The 23570-nt window shown below is 43.2% G+C and overlaps 1 protein-coding gene across 1 annotated transcript in view; it reads right to left on the bottom strand.

The window, feature by feature from the left end:
* Positions 1-15044, bottom strand: part of GFRA1 (GDNF family receptor alpha 1) — a 316795-nt gene extending 301751 nt beyond the window's left edge. The window contains exons 1-3 of the mRNA XM_061635904.1: positions 14193-15044; positions 12711-13013; positions 11038-11121 (exon numbers count right to left, since the gene is read on the bottom strand). Of these exons, the coding sequence (XP_061491888.1) occupies positions 11038-11121; positions 12711-13013; positions 14193-14298 (493 nt within the window). The 5' untranslated portion in view covers positions 14299-15044. The remainder of the gene's footprint in view (positions 1-11037; positions 11122-12710; positions 13014-14192) is intronic.
* Between the last annotated feature and the right edge of the window lie 8526 nt (positions 15045-23570).

Raw genomic sequence — 23570 nt, 5'->3', positions numbered from 1 at the left:
CAAAATAAAGTAAAATTAAAATATGCGTCAACCTTTCCATTTTCTGAGTTGGACAGATGCCTTATGCTGTTTCTTTTTTTGGTCATTGCCTACCACAGATGTGGGGAATCTCTGGCCTTTGAGATGTTGTTGAACTACAATTCCTATCATCCCTGGCCACTTACCATGCTGGCTGGGGCTGATGGGACTTGTAGTTCAGCAACATCTGGAGGGCCAAAGATTCCCCATACCTGGCCTACCACACCTTTTTTGTCAAAGCTTTCTCCCTTTCTCAAAATTGTATCATTAGGACTGATTCATCATAGACACCTTCTAATTTTGTCCTCTTCTCATGGCAGCCTCTTTCTATTTTCCCATCATGTTGACTTCCAATGCAGCTCAGCAGGAAAAGACCTCCACACTCCCCAGCAGCTCACTCTGCTTTCATTAGGGTTGAAGTACACTTCAAATGTGTACAACTGTGAGAACTCATTAGGAGTAAGAAGTACTGATCATGCTGTCACATGAGGATTCCCTTCTTAAATATCAATCTCCTGCAAGTCTCCCTTTTCTCCAACAGTGGTAGAGCTGTAACAGATCACAGAGTTCACTGATACAGCAGCATTTATCAGTGAAGATGGAGAACCGAGGGGGGGGGGGAAATGACAACATGAACCAGATGAAGAGGAAAACATCAAATCTATGCCAAGGTGTACAGGATCAAATCATGCATCAGAGTTATTTTATTATGGGCTCACTTGGTGTTCAGCAACAGCATCACTAGGTGGGAGGGCTGATTAACATGACAACCCAAATCTTGCTGGCTGAGGGACAGTCCAGAAGAGGCAATTGCCCTCAAGTGTCTATGGAACCTTCTCCTTACCTGGCTTGACCATTCTTAATACCATAACTCCCTCTGTCCAGAACCCTAAAACTGAGGTGCTCAAACCCTAAAACTGAGGTGCTCTAACATTCCAACAACAATTCTGTCCTTCTCCTTCAAGTTCAGTCAAAAAAGTCAAGTGCCTTGGCTGAATAGTACAAAAAAAGGGGGCAAATACTTCAGAAGAGGTGTAAGATAATTAATAATAATAATAATAATAATAATAAAAATAAATGTAAAGTGCCACCACAGATACACCTTACAGAAATGCAGTAAGATAGCAAGCATATACTAACATTCTCAGAAGTTTGTTAATAATTACAGTGCATATGGCTGTACTACTACAGGACAGGTCTTCCAAGAGATTTCCTCCCTACTCCAGGTCACAGCAATGGTGGCTGGTGTCCACTGAAACCGGCAGGGCAGAAGGCAGGGAGACCAACAGTAGGTGGAGTCAGAGTCAATGGCGCCAGAATCAATGACAGGCAGAACCAGTTAATTCTAGTTTTGTCCCCCTCTCCCTCCCTGCTGAGTTCTCCAAGGGCAAAACTGAGGAGGAAGCTGACAAGCACCATATCTTCCTATCTCCTGGCTCTCCCCCGGGTTATGGCAGTACCACCTTCACACTGTGTCCCATCCTCTCGCTCTGCGCATACACCTATTCAGCTGCCCGTCTCTAACCCAGGCAGTAGTAACCACGAAAACCTCTCTCAAAACTCCTTCGGGGCAGGGGAGGCAGCCTCCATCACACACACCTCCCCTCCAGCCAAGTACAGTAGATGGGCAGGAGCTGAATAGAGTGGGGAGACGGGCTCCATAATACTCTTCTATAGTACTTAAAAGAGGCGTAGGGTTCTGGTCCACTTGTTTAACATACAGTACTGGCATAATGTGCTAAAGCAACACTGGGTGATTAAGCTTTAGCACCCTAGTACTATAACTTTCTTCAGGCACCTGCCTGCACATCCAAGGGTTAAAAATGTGTAGAGGGCCAGAAGCTCTATACCTCCAGGTGCACCATGTACAGGGGTTCCTCTCAGATTTTTTTCACGTTGAGAACGAAGGTTTGATGGAGACATCTATGTTTGTTTGACTGGATGTGCTTAGGAGCCTCCAAGAGATTAGGAACCCTGCTTTAATAGGATTCATGATCACACGGAGGCTTCTAAGCATCTTCAGCCCTTTTCAAACCTTCATGCTCAATATATGAAAGCCTAAGAGGAATCTGTGCACCTGCAGACATTTGGGTGGGGGTTATGTGCATGCCCCCACCCCTGTACATATTTTAACCCTCGCATATTCAGGCAAATGCCTGCAAAGAGCTTATGCAAATGGTAAATTTATACAACATCAATTTTCTCTCTGGTATGACTATCTAAGGCCTTTTTTTTACAAAAAAAAGCTCCTAGGCTGCTTTATCTGTTGCTTCCTAAAACATTCATTGGTATCATGATCTGCTGTCATCAATGAGTAGCCTATTTCTCATTCATACTGCAAATAAAAAATGTGAACTTTATATGCTTCGCTGTTGAAAGGATTATGGAATTGTATGCTTCAATAAGAATTCTTATGTTCTATATCTCCTGAATTGTATTTATTTTTAGAAGGGCATATAATACCACAATAACACTACTATTAAAAGCTGTGTTTTGCCTGTGTGCCAACTCAAAGGTTATTATAAGAGCAAGCTCCCCACTGTATCAACTCTCCAGAATAAATTTTTAACAATGAAAAATGTATGCACATCTCCCTTCCAACCCAGACTTCTGCCTTCCATACCACCACCAACTGTTGTCACACAATATCCTAGCACAATCACATAAAAGCAGTATAAACGTAGGTGAATATATCTTTGTTTTTAATCCATAGCAACCCATCCCTGCATCATTGATGGATGACTTCCACATGAACACCAGATGCTGATCCACTGGACATGAACCTAAACATGTGTAGAAATATATGCACCCTTTTCAGTTGCATGCTGCATCAGACACTGTGTACATACTCAAAACACTTGCACAAAAATTCCTTCTCAAGAGAGAGTCTTGCAAGCTGCTATTCAACATTCAGTAGGACAGAAAGAAAAGCCATACTCCTGTCATACCTAACTGGTGTGATTCTCATCATTAGGGCTAAGCAATCATGGGCCACTGCAGCAAGAAATTAATGCCTGTAGAAGTAGGGGTGGCTAACTTAGGGACAGATGACGTTGCACTCCATCTCCCATCAGTCCTGGCCAGAATGGCCAATGGGAAGGGATGAAGGGAGTTGTAGTCCAATAACATCAGGAGGGCCACAGATTTGCCACCTCCCTATAAAGTTTCAGGCTACTATTTCATTTATATGGTACAAGCTCTGGCATAGCTGCTGCAGCATGCACACTTCTGCCCATGTTTACACGGCCCCATCAACTGGGACTAAGCAAAACAGGTCAAGATACCAACCAACCAACAAATACGCAAGTACAGTTTGAGCTGATCAAGCTATCCAGTATGCCCATACTTAAGTGAAAGCGTAGCTGGAAACCTTGCTTGAAAACATTATTTATTTATTTATTTATGGAAACCTGGAGGATTGCCACATTGTTGGCGAGTATGGAAACTAAAGCATCAGAATGGAATGGGGGGAAGATTAATTTAAAAGCCCTCTCCTCTCACATTTGCAGCAGTATGGAGCTACTTTCTCCTGGCACTATCCTTCACCATTAGGGAATGTATGTGAATGAATTCTCCAGATGAATAGGGCAAATCACACGGCTATTCCTCACCTAGTTGTTGCCTCCCTCCTGGCCCAGCAGGGATCAGTTGGAAAAGACCAACACATTTGCAAGAATCACGTGGTTTCTTCATTTACAACACCATGAGATCACACCACAAAGACAGATCCACTGCAACTACATAAAGGAGAAAATTCAGTGTGTTGTTCTCTTGGTAAAAAAGAACAATCTATTATATCCAATGCAAAGCAGACTTGGAAGAAAAGTTCTTTAGCTCCAGGTATTCATATTCTCAAAATAAAAATGAAAGAATCTGGGGTCTACTTCTGCAAGGCTTGAAAATCATAGAATCATAGAACAGTAGAGTTGGAAGGGGCCTGTAAGGCCATCAAGTCCAACCCCCTGCACAATGCAGGAATGCTGTCCAGCTGCCTCTTGAATGCCTCCAGTGTCAGAGAGCCCACTACCTCTCTAGGCAATTGATTTCATTGTCGTATGGCTCTAACAGTTCGCAAGTTTTCCTGATGTCCAGTCAAAATCTGGCTTCCTACAACTTGAGCCCATTATTCTGTGTCCTGCACTTTGGGACGATCGAGAAGAGATCCTGGCCCTCCTCTATGTGACAACCTTTCATGTACTTGTAGAGTGCTATCATATCTCCCCTCAGTCTTCTGTTCTCCAGGCTAAACATGCCCAGTTCTTTCAGTCTCTCCTCATAGGGCTTGGTTTCCAGTCCCCTGATCATCCTTGCTGCCCTCCTCTGAACCTGTTCCAGTTTGTCTGCATCCTTCTTATTTATTTATTTATTTATTAATTAAACTTATATACCGCCCGACTAGCAATAGCTCTCTGGGCGGTGAACATCAAAAAAATACAATAAAATTACACAATCTCATAAAACAAAGTATATAAAACTGTACAAACTGAAATCAGATTACAACAATTTAAAATTAAATTAACTTAAATTAAAATGCCTCAGAGAAGAGGAAGGTTTTAACTTGGCGCCGAAAAGATGATAGTGTCGGCGCCAAGTGCACCTCCTCGGGGAGACTATTCCATAGTTCGGGGGCCACCACTGAGAAGGCCCTAGATCTTGTCACCACCCTCCGGGCCTCCCTATGGGTCGGGACCCGGAGGAGGGCCTTCATAGTAGACCGTAGTGAACGGGCGGGTTAATATCGGGAGAGGCGTTCCAACAGATATCGTGGTCCCGCGCCATATAAGGCTTTATAGGTTAGTACCAACACTTTGAATCTTGCCCGGACGCATATGGGAAGCCAGTGCAGGCGAGCCAGAACAGGTGTTATATGCTCAGACCGCTTGGTTCTTGTTAGCAGTCTGGCCGCCGCATTTTGCACTAGCTGTAGCTTCCGAACCATCTTCAAAGGTAGCCCTACGTAAAGCGCGTTGCAGTAGTCCAGATGCGAGGTTACCAGAGCATGTACCACTGAAGTGTGGAGACCAGAACTGGACGCAGTATTCAAAATCCTTAATTCAGAAAGCACATGGCCTGGGTACAGGACGACGGAAAGGATGCAGGACAAGTTTTGTTTCAAAAACTGGCATCGTATTTCAGGTAGATGGAAAAAGAAGTTATGAATTGGTATAGTGAATAAAGTGAGGCCATTTCTCCACAACACCTAGATATGCCCCCTCCTTCCACAGTGTAACGTGTCTATTCAAACGCAAAACTATAGCAATTCTATAACTGAAATATTGTCTATGTTTTATTATTGTTTTATTATTTATTATATTTGTTAGTCACTCTTCTCACCAAGGTGGCCCAAAGCGACTTAAATTAACAAGTAAAAACAAGAGTCAATAAACACGCTTCTGACAATTAAAAACCAGTTAAAACAATCATAATCAAATCAAATAAAAGGCAGGTATACAGGTCCTGTTCCACTAGAAGAGGTCATCAATAGCCAAGACCCCACACATCAATGGCCAAAGGTCTGGGAAAAGATAAAGGTCTTTGCCTGGTGCCTAAAGATGAATAAAGATGGTGTCAGGCATGCCTCCCTAGGGAGTGCGTTCCACAGACAGGGGGCCACCACTGAAAAGGCCCTTTCTCAGGTTGCCACCCTCCAAACCTCCTTGAAGGGGGCCCATGAAGAAGGGCCTCTGATGATGATTGCAGGATCCAGGCTGGTTCATATGGAGAGAGGCAGTCCTTGACGTATTGGAGTCCTGAAGCTTTACAGGTCAAAACCAGCACTTTGAATTGAGCCTGGAAACTAATTGGTAGCCTGTGCAATCATGCCATAATTGGAGTTATACACTGAGACTTACTTACCCCAGTCAACAATCTGGCAGGCGAATTCTGCATCAACTGAAGTTTCTGAATACTCTCCAAAGGCAGCCCCACATATAACACACTGCAGTAGTCTAACCTATAGGTTAGCAGAGCATAAACAACAGAACTTAGTCTGTCCCTGTTCAGACCAGGGCAAAGCTGATTGAAAATACTCTGTGCCACCAAGGCCACTTGAGCCTCAAATAACAGTAATGAATCCAGTACTCCCAAGCTATGCACCTGCTCCATCAGAGGCAATGTAATCCCATCCAGAGCAGGCCACATCCCTATCCACCCAGTATCGGGAACCACCCACTAAAAGTGCCTCAGTCTTATCTGGATTAAATTTCAGTTTATTGGCTCTCATCCAGTCCATTACTGAGGCAAGACACCAATGTAGCACATCCACTGCCACACCTCCAGATATAAAGGAGAAGCAGAGCTGTGTGTCATCAATGTATTGCTGATAACGTATTCCCAAACTCCAAATGGACCTACTCAGCAAATTTATATAGATGTTAAAAAGCACAGGGAATAAAATCAAACCCACAATGAAGTTTCCACTCAGTCAAACATTCCCCAATCATCACCCTCTAAAGATGACCAGCCAAGTAGGACTGGAACCACTGCAAAGCCATACCACCTACTCCCAACTTGGACAGCCTCTCCAGAATACCATAGCTGATGGTATTGAAAGCTGCTGAGAAATAAAGGAGAATTAATAGGGACATACTTCCCCTGTCTCTCTCCCAACATATGTCATCATACAGCGCAACCATCATACAGATTCCATGCCAAAACCCCAACTGAAATCAATCTAGAAAATCAGTTTCATCCAAGAGAACCTTACCTGGCCTACAACCATGCACTCAAGAACCTTGCCCAAAAAGGGAAGATTAGCAACAAGTCTTACTTACTTTCGGAACCCAGGGAAAGTTTCTTAAGGAGTGGTCTTACCACTGCCACCTATAATCCAGCAGGAACCAACCCCTCTCGCAAGAAAGTATTAATCTGGCCCTGGCCCAGCTGGCTGTCCCCTGCTTCCCCTGCTAGTTTTGATCAGCCATGAGGGAGAAGAGGCAAGAACACAAGAACCAAACACCTTGTCTTTGAGCCTTACTAACTGAAACTCATGCAACACAACAGGACAAGACAGTGCTCTGGACATTAAAAAACGAACTTGCAATGAGTGAATTGGACCTCACTCCTAAGTCTCAGAACTAACGCAAAAGGACTACAGTGGGCCCCTGCTTTTTGGCGCCCCGCTTTTTGGCATTCCGCTAATACAGCGCCAGCGGGGTGATCAGCTGTAGCGCAGGGAGCTTCAGGGGCCAAGCGCTGCCAAACGGCTTTAACTCCCCATGCTACAGCTGATTGTGAGCTACAGCATCAGCTGTAGCACGGGAAGCTCCAGCCGCCGTGCTCCAGCTGACAGCGATCAGCTGTAGCACGCGATCAGCTGTAGCACGCGATCAGCTGTAGCACGGGGAGCTCCAGCCGCTTGACAGCGCTTGGCCCCTGAAGCTCCCTGCACTCCAGCTGATCAGCTGTAGCATGTGATCAGCTGCAGCACAAGGAGCTCCAGCCGCCACGCGCCAGCTGACAGCAATCATCTGTAGCGTGCGATCAGCAGTATTGTACAGCTGATCGCACCAGAGCAGCAGCAGGCTTTGGGCTATGTCCCACTTTCCGGCAATTTTTGCTTTTCAGCAGGGGTCTGGAACATAACCCGCCGTATGAGTGGGGCCCTACTGTACATATTGACATGATTCCACCCCTGCAGTAGTATAGCTAACACCACTGTTGGGCTGGTCTGGCACTCAGTTAAAGCATTTATACTAGGGATAGCCAGTATGGTTGGCTAGATGTTGCTCAACTACAACCACTAGCCCCAGCCAGCATGGCAAAGGGTCAGGGATGATAAAAGTTATAGTCTAACAATATCTACCACACTGGCAGTTCCAGCCTACACAATGCAGAGCAGCCTTCCTCAACCTCCAATGCCGGCTGGCACTGATGGGAGCTGCAGTCAAAAACATCTGGAAGGCATCAGGTTGGGGAAGGCTAGGGTAGGTGCCGATGATCCTTTGCACAGCAATCTAAGGGAAGCTGGCACAGTCCCGCCTCTTTCACTCTCAAACTGTGCCCCTCCAAATGGAATAGCAAAGCATTTTTTAAAATAAAAAGCTGTATGACTGAGTCCCACTTCCTTAGCACAAGGTGCCTTTTAACTGCAGTAGCATACACTTGCGTGACTGCAGCTAAAGCAACCATAAAGACCATTAAAAAAAAAGGAAAATACATATATGCAAGTGTGAGAACTTCTCAGTTTATCATATATCTGACACTGGAAAACCATAGCTTACATTTACTGAAGAAACATACACTAAGCAAGAATCTGTCCACTGTTCATTCCACAGACAGTTATGGAGATTTCCCAAATTACACCAAATAAATTAAGAAGCTTGTTCTGAGCACAGTAAGGAAAAGCTACACAGAAGGCACACAAAATTATAACCTTATAAAAGGACCAGTTATACTCATATACAACCCCAACAAGATATAGCATTGCCTTAAGTATGCTTAATATATAAAGTAAACACCAACCAGGTTTGGCAGAAGAGCAGATATAAACCTTGCCTTAAGCAAGTTTGCTAATCAGATCAGCAAAAAAATCAAAACAGCATATATTCTGGCACCCTGGTTATATAGGCAGCGAAGTGGAAAGAGTGGAGTACACCCAAGAGTTTGATAAATGAGCCTTAGCTACACAGTAAAAGTATAATTAAGAGCTACCTATTGCTGTACAACACTACCAACCCGTTAGAATAGTTTTATAACCAGGCTATGTAGGAAGTGTAAAAAAGGGGGGGCACTTATTTCCGTATGTCATGGATATGTGAATTAGCACAGAAATTCTAGAAAATTATTAATATATAAATTGGGGGGAAATAACAAATATTAAACTCCTTTAACTCCTTAGATGTTTTATTTACCTTCATCAAAATTGTACTTTGGCAATCCAACAGTTAATATCAAATATAGTGGTTAGAGCACAGATATGGTACACAAGATACTGGAAATTGTCAATAACGGGAAATTGTTTGAATAGGAAAATAAGTAGCATGAACTAATTATATATATGGGAGCAAGAAAGGAAGCAGACTTACAACAATTTTATTCAGAAATGATTAATATATATTTGTTACTGGAAAAACAAACCACATTCTTCAAATAATGATTTATGCTTTTGATTTATTATAATTTATACATTTTGCCATTGTTTTAGAGATTTTGTCCACATTCACTATACATCCTAAGCCAGTGAAATTCTATGAGATTCTTCCAAAAACTAATCCTGCGTTTCTCTGTCTTCTACTAAATTCTGGGAATACCAAACAGAAAACATACAGCACAGATCCAATTTGCATAAAAAGATCATACTTATCACTTATAATAGCTGCTGCATATAGTTTCAGGAATCTCTCATACAACAACTCCAAAAAAAACCCCTATTTTGTCCAAAGAAACATACTTGAAAAAGAAAAGTCGGAAGTGAGGCAGGAGCTTGCATTCTGATCAAATTAATTTGAAAAGGCAGATAAACATTGGTCTTAAATAGATTTAAAGGAACATTAAGAGTTCAGTTTGCAAAGTTTGCACAGGCCTATTCAGATAAAATTGTCATATATTACTTATTTGGAAAGGCTTCAAGAAACCATTTCCTCTCTAGACCATTTATCCTGGCACTCTGATATTTCAGGTCTTTTTTTTCTTTTCACAGTCTAGCCAAAAAAGTTCCTGTCTTCACCAAGGAAATGAGCAGTAACTTGAAGAGCAAACATGCAAATGTTATAATGGCTGGTATCTCAGGTACTGTATTACCAGTTTTCAACAGAAATGTCATTATTTTGTAGACAAATTGAATTCTAGAGTTGAATTTAACAGACTGTAAATTTCTGATACACTTAAAAATAGCAACAGTAAATATTTCTCACCCACAAGAAATGTAATTTAAGTTTGGAAGCATAAATAGCACATCCAACCCCATGCCACACAGGGGGAACTGCTGGATTTGCAAAGGATTATCATACAAAGAGAGGCTTTTGAAAGCACCACTGCTAAAAGAACAATGAGAAAACGAATCATTTAAGAGGGTTTTTTGTTTAATTCAGCACAGACACTAATTTCTTCCTCTCCTAAAAGTGATACAGAATTATTTCATTTGCCTTCCTGTCAAAATGAGGTAATCTGCACAGACCATATTAACCATCACATGTTGTATTGTAAATTCAGGAGGCAGAGAATCAGATTGCCACCTACAGGTGTATTTAGCTTCCCCTCCACCAAATATAAGAAGTAAAAAACTGGAAAATTACAGGAAGTATTGATCAAGATCAGCATTACAATACACTCCATTCTACATGCCCTCTAACAATAGCTACTTATGCTGAACAAAAAGCAAATTATAATTTCCAATAAACACCAATGACACAGGGCTTATTCATATACAGCATATGTACATCACTGGATGTTTTGGCACCTGATGATTCACAGATTACTGTATGAACTGCTTCCATAATAGCACTGTATTTAAATCCACATCAGCTGATATGAATTGCTCTCTCTGTGGTATTTGGTCAGGGATGACTGTTTCACAAATGGAAGTGATCATTTGACATTGCAGTCATCCAGTGGTGAACAAGGCATATGCAATCTCAGCCAATCTGCCAATTAAAGAGTCAAGCATTTATAATGGACAAAGTTAAATTCACAACCATACAATTATAATCCTATACATTTCTACTCAGAAATCAGTCCCGCTGTGTTCAATGGGGCTTACTTCCAAGTAAATGCATTTAGGATTGCAATCTTGGACTACAATCCTAAACACACTTACTAGCAACTAAAGCCCAGTATACACAATGAAGATTACTTCCAAGCAAACATGTGCAGGATTGCACCATGTATAAAAGTAGAGTTCATGGTACAGGAGGCCCATGGGGTTTTTCTGTTGGCACACTGACTATAGCTTTCATTTTCTAGCTACAGACCCAATTGTGCTCATCCTGAAATAGAAGGAAATGAATGATTCCACAAGTTCATTTTGAAAGAGTTAGCCAGTAGCCCACAGTTCAGAAGGAAAATTATAAACCCATTTACCTGATACTATCGGTGCTAGCCTGAATATGTCCGATAACCTGCTGTTAACTGGTTCATAAGGTGACTCTTCAAGCAAGTCATTTCCTAAAGACAATAAAAAGTTTGTTTTTCTCTTATGTTTATTATCTTCTGAAACCACAGTACAACTAGTAGCTCTGGCATTGCTATCAACAAACAACTCAACCCTATCCACCATTTCTTTTTCCCCCAACTTGGCCACCGCCTCCTCCCCAGGTCCTCTCTCCACATCTAGACCTGCCCCATTTTCTTGAACCCTTTGCTTTGGGGGGTGGGGGTTCTGTTGAAGCTATGGTAGAATCATCTTCTATCTCCTCCATCTTGTGGCTGTGGTGAAGACAAATGCTCGACAGAATCACATTTAGTCACCCCAGTGTATCTAATGTGACTCTAGAATAATGAGGGAGGATCTTCTTAAAATTCCCATACTATACCATTTATGTTTAAGCAGATGGTGTTAACATTGGATTTCTTTTACATTATCCCTGCTATAAAAGCTTCAGAAGTATCTTGTCAATAACTTGTTCTCCTCCTCCAGAGTTAAATGGAATGGTTATGGCACAGGTGGTTTACCTGTGATAGTCCTGATTTCAAGAGCTACAAGGGATGGGAAGGGGGGGCTATGAAAAAATATGACTTAACTTTGCATTTAGCTACTATCATCCCTTACTTGGACCAAGGTTAACCACTGAAAACTGAATCTAAGGCTGCAATTCTACGCATGGTTATCTTGGAATAAGTCCCACTAAACTCAATGGGACTTGCTTGCATAGAATTGCACTGTAAAAGCAACAACTCTTTTTCAAAAAAGTGAGAGAAAGTAATATTTAGTAGAGACTATCAAGTAATGAGTATAAATTTAGTGTGAAAGCTACAGCCAATAAATCTAAAGTAATTAAATTATTCAGTGTTGTCATTGACTAGAGTATTGATTTCAATTAAGCACCACAGGTGTGGATGCTTTAGAAAAGATATTATAAAACATATCAAGATCACATGGACAACAGAACTGGTCCTTAAATTCCCAATTCAACCAAGAGTCAGATTCCAATACAACCATCCTGTTGCATCAGGAATCAATGGACATTTTGTCGAGTTCATTACTCTAAACACTTAGCAATTAGTATGTCTTTTAATGTTACAAAAGGAACCTTTCCCCAACGTATCTACAATTCTAAGGAGAAATGCTTATGTATATACACTAAGTGGAAAGGAGGCCACTGTTTAAAACATAAACCCTGGATAACTTTTCAAGTCAGTTAAGAAACAATTCTTTCCAGTTTGACAGAGTTGGTGAGGACTGACCCCTCACCCTGTGAAGTTAGATCCTGGGTGGGGGTGGGGGTGGGGGGAGTAGACAAGCAAAGAAGCAAAGAACCTAATACCCTAATCTTTGGACTCCAGTTTACAAAGGTCAGCTGAGTCCCCCTGGAGGAAATCTTTTATTCTGCATTTCCCAACAACAGGTGACTGCAGCAGCAACAGCTGCTGAGGGTGGAGAGGTCCTTAGATTGCAGCTGAAGAACCCAATGAGAATTTGGAGGTCAGCTCCTGGCAGATCAGAGGGGAAGAAGGGGGAGCAGAATCCCATGCTAATCAGAACAGTGGAGGTAGGGGTTGGGGTGTGTGAAATGCTTCAGTGTTTTGCAACGTACCCTGTAAGCTTTGGTACATGCTCCAGTAAATGCGCAGGCAATTTTTCTCCTTCTTCATGCCTCTCTTGCAGCGGCAATTGTAAAGCGATTTCTGCTTGAGAGCCTCCATGGCACTTTTGCACTCATCCTTTGCCTCCAGGCCTGACGCCCGACTGAAGTTGCTCTCTTTTCCCGCTACACACTGCCTCAGCGTCCTGTATTTCGTGCTGCAGCCCTGCTCCCTGAGACACTGGTCACTGGCTTTCACACAATCCAGGCGGTCTCCTCCAAGCAGCCCGCTCACTTTGGTGGACAAGAGAGCTTCTACATTCAAAGACAGGATAAAAGAGTGAGGAAAAAAACCCGTAAGTCCCTTTGAGACTGTCCACAGACAGGAGGGACTTACAAAGAATGAGAATTATCTGTATGGGAGTGGGGAGGGGAGGGATAATTTACTTTAGCTTAATTTCCACCCCCACCCCACCCCCGATAATAAAGGAGTCACTGAAAAAACTGAGCTTCCTTCTGTCATCCCCCCCTTAAAAATCAACTGCTTCCAAAGACATCCCTGCAAAATGGAATGCCCCAACAGTGAATGACAAACAGAGGTTCCCCCTCTCCAGCACAGCCAGTCCTACCAGCACCAAAAGAGTCTGGGAAGATAACAGAACGGTTCGTCCCCCAGAATCCTTGTTCATAGGACTTCCCAGAAAAGGGGGTGTTTTATTTTATTTTTAAACTCCAATAAGGGCCGCGTCCCAGATGACTTCAACCTCCAATATATACCACTGGGGTTCACTTGTGGAGTAACAGATCTACTCACTCTTGCTTCAATTCAATGCACTCATGTGCTGCTAAGAAAAGGCTCTTGGTTTTCACAAAGATTTTGCTGTGATTTTAATGACAGTCATAAACAGCCAGAGGAGAGAGGACTCTTTAAAAGGCTGTGCTTACAATATCTCTACAGAAAAGGTACACATTGATGGATTTTGTTCCCCTATTGCTCTCCATGCAGGACACTGAAGCAGCCAAAGCAAATTGGGGCCACGCCGGTTACTCTCCGTCCTTATTTCTTTTCTCGCTTACAGAAACACGCAGAGACACACATACATCATGTCTATAATCAAAACGGTCCAGATTTGTGGCACAAACAGATGTTGAGAGACGGGCTTTACCAAAGAAAAGATGCAGCCACCAATCTTATATCTGAAGGTCCCCACTACCTTCTCAATAAGTTGGTAAGGATGAGATGATTAGAAAGTTCCCCTCCCAACTTGCTAAAAAAAGCACTATCTTTTGTAGTCTAAATCTCCTATGAGGCTCAGCTGGGCAAAACATCCCTGTCAAAGGGTGTTAGGCAAAGTCACAACTACAGAAAACTTCACGATTCTCTCTTTAAAAGAGCAGGCTGACAAATGGCAATCCACACACCTCAGATCCCACAAAGCCAACACCGGCCTTTCCAGAGCGCCCACCCCCCCAGATTTAAAACACCACACTTACCCATTAAGGGCAAAACGAAGTATAAGGCAGCCAGAGACATCTTGCTCTTTTGCAGATCGTTCTCCCAAGTGCGCTCGCTTCTGCCTCTCCAAAAGGCGATCAGCATATAGATATTCCAAGCCAGCAAGGTTCCAAAGACCCCAAGTTCATATCCATTGAATTTCCAAGAAAATCCCCCACCCCACCCGCTTCTGTCCTCTCGGTCCAACAGGAGTACAGCAAGAGCGGCTGCTCTGCAAGTGCGGGGGGGGGGAGGAGAGAGAGAAAGAGAGAGAAGAAAAACGGAGAAGAAACGGCAAAGATTTTCTCCCTTAGATCTTACATCCCAGCAATCTGGAAAACAGAATCGTTTGCTGTGTTTTTTTATTAATGAGGGCGAGAGCAAGAGAAAAAGGGGAGACACACTGGCAGCGTAAGAGTACGACACACAACAGGAGCCTTCGCCTGCCTCTTGCGGAGGGGGGTACTTTTCCCCCTCCCCCGCGGAGGGACTCCGAGAAAGAAACAAAAATGGGAGTGGAAATATCCAAGGCGCTTGTCCCCAGTTCCGCGACCGCACACGATCCCTCCGCAAAACGCGCTTTTCCTTCCCCTTTACAGCCGACTCCAACTCATCATGGTGTCTGCGCGGCTCAGGGCTAGCCCGATTGCGCCTTCTCTCTCTCTTTCCTTTCCCCCCACCCTTTTCGGAGGGAGTTTACACCTCCCAAAGTCCGCTGGTTCTTTTTTGATTTGTTTCTACTTATCTTTGTCCATCCCCTCATTCACTGGAGGGGAGGACGCGGGCGGGGAGAAGAGAGAGGCTGCGCCTGGTTAACCCTCCGATATGCCTTTTGTATCGCAGCCGGGCTTTTTCTTCTGAGCTCACGTTGCCCCCTCTGTTGGAGAACGAAGCGCACGCAGCGAGCAGACGGAGCTATCGATCCCGCGGACGGGGACGGCAAAGGATGGCTGGCAGGTGCAGCGTGCCCGGCCACCGCCTTTCGCCAAGCTTAGCAGCTAAGGCGGCTGCAATCCTGGACTCGCTTACCTGGGAGTAAGCCTCACTGAACTCAGTGGGACGTCTCAGTAGACATATATAGGATCGCACTCGTGGGAAGCAAACCCGATTGACACAACCTGACTCTCCACCGCCACCGTCCCCGAAATAAAGTTTTTTTTCTCCCGCCGCCCCCCCAAACTCTCAAATCGGTGTTCAACCATGCAGTCAGCGCTTTCTCGATCCACCCGAAAGTTCCAAATACAGGGGTTTCTTCGCGGGTGGAACTGGCGGGATACACTGACCCACCCCGCTCCTTAGCAATGTCGCCATGGAATGAGCGAGAGCTATTCCCAAACATAAACCTGAGGGAGATCATTTATAGGGTTTTACTGACAAGTCAAGGTGATCGTCCCTTTCGGACAGGTGATTTGATTGCCTCGCTGACCCACTTTTCAGAGTGCCTTCCCGCGAAAGCTTTGCAGACAGGAGCCTCCCAATCCCCATTTTTGCAGCAGCAACCTCCCAGTTGAGCTTCCTCTTCCTTACTATCCTTGGAAAGCAACTTTAAGACGCCTCGCCCTGCGAAGGCCCAAGCGTTATCAAGGCAAAAGGCAAACCGGACAGACCCCACTTCGCCTCCCCGTTAGCGGGGGGGGGGCAGAGATCTGGATCGACGCCGCAAACGGGGCGTCTCTGCCCTCCTTGTGCGCCTTTGAGGTCGCGATCGGTTTTACCGAGAGGAATACTTGAAAGAAATGGCAATTCCTCGTGGCCCTGGGCTATGAGGAAATCACACAGCGGATTTGCCAAAATAAATGCTCCAGTGAAGGTTTTGCAACATTACCTTCAAGTGCAAAACTCCCACGAGCTTCAATTTACTGCCGCTGTTGCTACCAAATATTTGGTTAATGCCACAGTTAAGCTAACCGCTAAACGGAAAATCTGTAACAGGCTTCTACTGCTACAGATTTTGTCATATAAAAGCATTTGTTCTTTTCTTACCCAGTTATAGCACCCAGTGCAAACGATTATAGAAAGCAATTAAATGTAATTTATAAAGGCACAGGATAAACTCACCACCACCACCCCTTTTAAAGCAAAAGTGGCTATTCAGAAGAGTAGTAGTAACGCTGAAATCCAATACACACTTACCTGGGAGTAACTCCTATTGAACCCAGTAGAGCTTACTTCTGAATAGATATGTATTGGATAACACAGTAAGGCAGTAAACATCTGTTTATCTGTGGTTAGGCCCCATTGAAGTCAATGGGATTTACTAGATATGTACTGCATTGCGAGACTCCCACCCTATCCCCCTTACTAGGGAGTTAGCCCTATTGAACACAATGGAGTTAATTTCTGAGTAAACATTGTCAGGATTTGACTGTTAAAATATCTCAAGTCAGGGTTAGCTAAAGTGGTGTCGCTCAAGTGTTACAGACTATAACTCCCATCAAATTGGTCATGTTGGCTGGGGCTGATTGTAGTTGAAAATAATCCACAATATCTAGAAGGCACCACTCTGGCTAACCGTGGCTCAAGTGAATAAGGAGCTCAGAAAACAGTACTGCGAAATCTGTCTACTGTGTGTATTTGGTTTATATGCAGAAATATATGTAAAATGTGCAGAATTTTCTGTGAATGACAAATCTCTTGCAAATTTCATGAGGCTTAGAGATGCATGCGCAGGCATGCAGTTATGATATATATTCAGATATGCAATCATTTGAGCCAAATACTAGTTCAGTGTATCAATTTACACTTGGCTGGTGAATAAACAAAGCAAACATATGTCACAACTTCATGACAGATGGTTCAAGCAGAGAGCTGTTCGTTGTTTTCACACAATTGTTACTTATATAGAGATCCCCAAAATGTCTAACAAAAATGCAAATTAGACTAATATTTCAGACTTTATCCCTTTTACACTTACAGCAAAATTCAAGTCAGCTTCTCAGTATTTACAGATGTTTTGTCATTGGCAAAGGAGCAAGAAGGAAGACTCAAATCTTTCCAAAAGGCAGTAGAACAAAACAAATTTCTCATTTGCTTAAATAATTGATTTCATTTCATGGCAAATAGTGTCCATTTACTTCAAATGCATAAGAAAGGTAATCGAATGATAATCCTTGGCAGGTTTACTCAGAAGTCAATCCAATGGGACTTAATCCCAGGTAACTCTGCCTAGGATTGCAGCCTAAACTGATCAGTGGGAAACTAGAGATAAATTATACAGCCACAAGAGTGGCTGTATACTATAGCGAGAGTGGATTTTTCACATTCTGCAATTGAAAATAGCTCCCATGCCATTCTGATGCTTCCCATAAGCTCATTTCAAAACAAAGCCTTACAAAACTTAAGTGTCCTGAACTCAGAAATCCTTGCTTAACAACCCTCTAAATCTTCATGGCGATACACAAAACTGTCAGAGAGAATAGAGAGTTCAAAGTCTAAAGAGAGGAAAAAACCGAGAGCCCTTTTGGACTTTTTTCTCTGAGTTTTCATAATTTGTTGAAATTCATTACAAATCAGCCATGTTCACAGAGTACCTGTAATCCTAATACTGACCTTGCCCCATACTGTAACCTTCATCTTCTGCAGTTTAAAAGTTAAAAAAATGCCTGGCTGATTTTTAATTAATTTAAGAAATTTTGCATTGCACTGAATGATAATGTTGGGCATGCTAAGTAAGAACCAACTGTCAGTGTTCTAAAAGTCAGACTCACAACTGCTTGGCTTGCCTAATCAGGGGGCCACAGCTACACCAGACTTTGATTTCACTTGAGACAGTCATGGCTTCCCCGAAAGAATCCTGGGAAGTGTAGTTTGTGAAAGGTGCTGAGTGGTGACTCCTATTCCACTGACAGAGCTCTAGTGGTCAGACTGCTTTAACAGTCAGCCACTCTGATTGAAGGTCTGCAAGGGGAACAGGGCATCTCCTAGCAACTCTCAGCACCCTTCACTAACTACATTTCCCAGAATTCTTTGAGAGAAGCCATGGCTGTCCAAAGTGAAATAAGGGCCTGGTGCAGATGTGGCCAGGGACCACTTTGGTTAAAATTTGGGTGGGAGGCTACATGTGCCTGCTGTAGAATAAAGAAGTGGAGGAAACACTGAAAAGCAATGATACTGTTCACAATGTTTTCCTTTTGGAAAGGAAAAGGGCTTCCCCACCCACCCCATCTCCTCCTCTCCCCTGGGTCAATGTTAGACTATGTCCTAGGAGAGCAGGGTTCAAATCCCCACACAGCCATGAAGCTCATTGGGTGCCCTGGGGCCAGTCACTGCCTCTCAGCTTCAGAGAAAGGCACTGGTAAAACCACCTCTGAATACTGTTTACCATGAAAACCGTATGCATAGGGTCGCCATAAGTTGGGATCAATTTGAAGGCAGCCCATTTCCATTTTCAAACATAATTGCACAGAAATAAATCCTACTGAACTCAAAAAGTATGCAAATTATCAAACCCACCCTCCCTTCTTCCTCCTATCCCCCTCTTGCCCCTTCCCTTCCCCTTCCTCCTCCCCATGGTCAGTTTTACCTGTCTTAAGCATGATTACACAGGAGTAAATACCACTGAACTCTATAAGCATGCAAATGATCAAAGCTGCCCTCCCCTCCCCATTCCTTTGCCCGTTCAATCCACTCCTTCCCCTTCACCTTCCCCCTCCTCCACCATGCTGTTTTACCTATCCTAACCATAGAATAGTAGAGTTAGAAGGGGCCTATAAGGCCATCAAGTCCACCCCCTGCACAATGCAGGAATCCATATCAAAGCATTCTCGACAGATGGCTGTCCAGCTGCCTCTTGAATGCCTCCAGTGTCAGAGAGCCCATTACCTCTCTAGGTAATTGATTCCATTGTCATATGGCTCTAACAGTTAGGAAGTTTTTCCAGATGTCCAGTCAAAGTCTGGCTTCCTGCAACTTGAGCCCATTATTCCGTGTCCTGCACTCTGGGACGATCGAGAAGAGGTCCTGGCTCTCCTCTATGTGACAACCTTTCATGTACTTGAAGAGTGCTATCATATCTCCTGTCAGTCTTCTCTTCTCCAGGCTAAACATGCCCAGTTCTTTCAGTCTCTCCTCATAGGGCTTTGTTTCCAGTCTCCTGATCATCCTTGCTGCCCTCCTCTGAACCTGTTCCAGTTTTGAAATTAATAAAAATTAATTTGATAGATTTCTAGGATGAATAAGGGAAATAAAATTTTCTAGATCAGATTCTCTGTAGAAACATTAGTAACAGAGGAAAGAAGCAAAGTAAGAACACCAACAAACATACAAAAATATAATTCTCCATCTTTGGAGATGGCAGGTGTTGCTACCACTCACCTTATGCTCAGAGGCACATGTTACCAAATTCTTCCAAGCTACACAGGAAGTGGATTGGACTGTGAAAAACTAACCCAAATTGTGTTTGCATTTTGACAAATTTGTAGGGCAGTGCAATATCTCAGAGAGGAGGTCAGGTCTCCTGCTCCCCTGGTGCATTCACTATAGCTGCCCAATTTCCCTGCTTTTTAAAGTTTGATAGAAATAGCTGTGGGCTATAGGTACATTCTTAAACTGCAAGGTTTTTTGCCTATTACTGAATTATAAACAAATGGCAAAGGAGAAAACCTTTGACATGACTAAACCCTACAAATTCAGCCCATAAATGATTTCTTAATAACAAATTTAATTGAGCAAGATGACCATATTATCAGCCGTATGTTTTTGTCAAATGAAATCTTATCTGTGACTGCTGTGGAGCTTAATTTTAGAAAGTAAACTTGCTTTGTCTTGCGGATGTGATCACAACATTGCTGTGCTGTAGTGGTGCAACTCCCCCTGGTATCAGTGCAGGCCGCAGATTGCCACCAAACTCCAGGCATGCTGTGAGGATACATTGCCAAAACACTGTTCATGATGCAGCTTGTAACTGGTCATAGCTACTGCAATAGGTCCCAGCCAGGAACAGAGTGAGTTCTGGGTGGGAACAGTTTGACTATTCCCATCAGTGTTAGAGGCTGTTGCACAGGTGGTAAAGCCATGTAGTATCAAGATCCCAAATATCATGGGGTTTCTCAGGCTGAAAAGGCCTGCGGATTATCAGTGTAGCACAGGACAATACACAGCCCAGGGAAAGGCAAAGATCAGTGGGGATATCCCATTTTATTGTCCTCACTACAAAGCCAGTGAGACAGGCCACATGTGAGTGATTTTGTCAAGGCTGTCTCTGAGATTCATAGCTAAGCAGAGAGTGTTCTACTCCCCATTCCAAGTCTAGCACTCAACCCAATAGTCTACACTGCCTTGAAGTGCAATGAGAGCTTAACAGACATCACATGCATGTCTACTCAGATATAAGTCCCACTGCGTTCAGTGAGACCCCTCCCTGGTAAGTGTTATAGGATTGTTTAATTTATCTGGATTACTATCACAGGCTGTATCTATTAATTATAGCTGGTTGAGCCCACAAGTTCAGTGGGACTTGCTCCTCAATTATAAATAAATTACGTAAATGGAACTTAATTCCATATAATGTCAATACAAGGATGTTACAGGCTGCAGAACTCCAGCTATTTTAAGTACTCCTCTTAGCAGATAAGTGTGATCAAGTCTTCTGAAATGCTAATTAAATATAGCCTCAAACTGACCTTGCAGATGTCTTCGTGTACAATCTCGATGATGTGATCTAGCTTTTTTATTTTTTGCAAATGCAAACATAACATATTTACCTCCATATACTTAATAGGTTTCATAGACACAGTATAAATAGCCTTTCCTCTCACTGGTATAAATCGGCAATAACTCCTCTGAGATATGGCAGCTGTGTATGAAGAATCACCATTTGCAAAAACATCAACAAAAATGTTAAATAACATGGTATTATAAAACATATGCTAAGAAGGTTTGAAAACCGATACTCAGCTCAATATTAGTGGCAAAATAAACATCCAATATGCAAGTCTTACAGACAGGCCTGACAAGCCAACAGAATGTTTTATTTTTATTTGGAAAAAAACCAAGTTGAGGTACAGGTTAAGAATTAGAAGCTTTATTTATTATATAATTAATATCATCTATAAATCTATGAAGTTCTCTGCAAACATCAAGACATTTATGTTATCCTTATCCTAAAATACATTAAGAAGTGTATTTTGGGCAATATGAGTAACTGGAATTTTTTCTTTCTTTTATTGGCTTAAGGCACAATACGTAGTAGAAGTATTTTCTCGCATGTTTCAATTTTGTAGAACAATTCTATTCTCAAGTTATGTCGGATCATGCTTAACACACACCTCAACACCAAAAGAGCACATATGTCATCAGCAGGGGAGGGGAATTACATCAGTGCAGCAATACCTTTGCACAAGCAGGAGGATACAGCTTGTCAAAGTCAGAGGAGCACATCCAGCAGAAAGAGCAAAAAGTGAGCAGAACAGGCATATAGTGAAAGGGAATCATAAGAACAGAAGAAAAACCCTGCTGGATCAGGCCAAAGTCCCACCAAGTACAGTACCCTGTTCTTACAGTGGCCAACCAGATGCTCGTAGGAAGCCCACAAGCAAGACCAGATTGCAAAAGCACTCTCACCACTTGCAGTGCCAGTTCCCAGTAACCAGTATTCAGGTAGAGGTATACACTGCCCATTAGCTACCAGGCCCAGTTCAAGGTTCTAGTTTTGGTGCACAAAGCCCTATATAGCTTGGGACCAGGATACCTAAAAGATCATCTTACCCCTTATATACGCAGCCGATCACTGCACTCTGCAGGTGAGGGCCTCCTGCAGATGCCACCTTATCAGGAAATCCATTCTGCACATCGTAGGAAGTGGGCCTTTAGTCTAGTGGCACCTACCCTTTGGAATTCCCTTCCCTTAAACATTCACAGGCACCCTCTCTTTTTGGTGCCTACTGATGACCTTCCTCTTCCAACAAGTCTTTTAAGTAGAGGCCTTATCCCAGTCTGTGCCTATGTTGGAATTACTTCTTAACATGTTTTTAAAGATGTTTTGTTTTAATATATTTTAAACTCTTTTGTTTTTAAGATGTTTTAAAGTGCTTTTAGTGTTTTTGTTGTTTGCTGCCCTGGGCTCCTTCTGGGAGGAAGGACGAGACAGAAAATAAATAAATAATGCAGAACATAGCCATTATGGCTAATAGCCATTGATAACCCCATCATCCATGAATGAGGAGGATAGCCTTATCCTGAATGATCATAATTTGTTCTCCAATCCACGAAAGGCAGCTCAGGAGTAATCCCTTACCCTTTCAGGGCTTACTCCTGTGTCCTGTGACAGTGTAATGATTCACCAGCAAAATAAATGAAAAAATCAAAACATTTGTAGTCAGTGACTGCTTCCTCCTCCTCCAGCCACAATCCCTCAGCCGCTACTTGCTTAGCAGCCCATCACAGCCAAAGAACTCTGATCTCAAATATTAAGGCACATGGCATAACGCTACTGCACCCTACAAAGACCCTCTCTACATAAGAATATAACAGCATAGGAAGAGCCCTACTGGATCAAACTGAAGGTCCATCAAGTCCAGCTTTCTGTTTCCAACAGTGGCCAACAAGATTACTCTAGAAAGCTGACAAGCAGAACACAAGCACATTAGCAACAACTGATAACCAGCAACTGGTATTCAGAGTTATTCAGCAGCCCCCCTAACAGGATCCAGGAAGAAGGGAAGAGGCTCATACCCCTCACAACTCTGTTAAAGAAAGCCAGTGTTGTCTGGCATGCCAAGCTCACACCATCTCCTCAGAGGCAGCAGGGGTGGAGTTGACTGCTAGAGGCCAAAGAGGCTAAGAAGGCCAGGCAGGAAGGGATACAGCTCCCCTAATAATAGCCTCAGCATTTCCTTGCCCCCTCACAAGGAAATTAAAGTTGTGCCTGCTAGGAGAAGCAAGATTGTTCCCACCAGGGGGAGAGTGGGCAATGTGGCTTGCTGAGAGCCTCCAGGGAGCAAGGAAATGCCTTCCTCAAGGACATCGAAGATAGCCCTTGCATTATTCATTCTCTACAGGTGACAGCCATATGATGGTGGGGAAAAGAGAGGGGGGGCTTATGCTGTAAACGCGCTAGTCACCAGATCAAAGCCTTTCTATTGGCCACACCTGGAGAGGGAACTGGTTGATCTGCCAATCAGTTGCAAAATCACTTTGAAGCTGAATTTTTTTTAAAAAAAATGCACTCAAGCTGCTACCACCAGGTTTTCCAATAAAAAAGGGTGGGGTTTGATTAGCATCATGTAGCCCCATTTTCAAAAGAGAGAGGTGGAAACGCACTGGAACTGGAAGAACAGTGAGCGTGTTTCTACCCTCGGGTTGCTAGCATATGACCTGTTTACTGAGCATTCATCCTGATTTGTTTGCAGGGAGGTTATACAACACACTGCATCAAGCAA

Source organism: Rhineura floridana, chromosome 7, assembly GCF_030035675.1.
Source record: "Rhineura floridana isolate rRhiFlo1 chromosome 7, rRhiFlo1.hap2, whole genome shotgun sequence".
NCBI classification, from domain to species: Eukaryota; Metazoa; Chordata; class Lepidosauria; order Squamata; family Rhineuridae; genus Rhineura; species Rhineura floridana.
The sequence above is the reverse complement of the archived record's forward strand: the minus strand, read 5'-3'. Positions and strand labels throughout refer to the sequence as shown.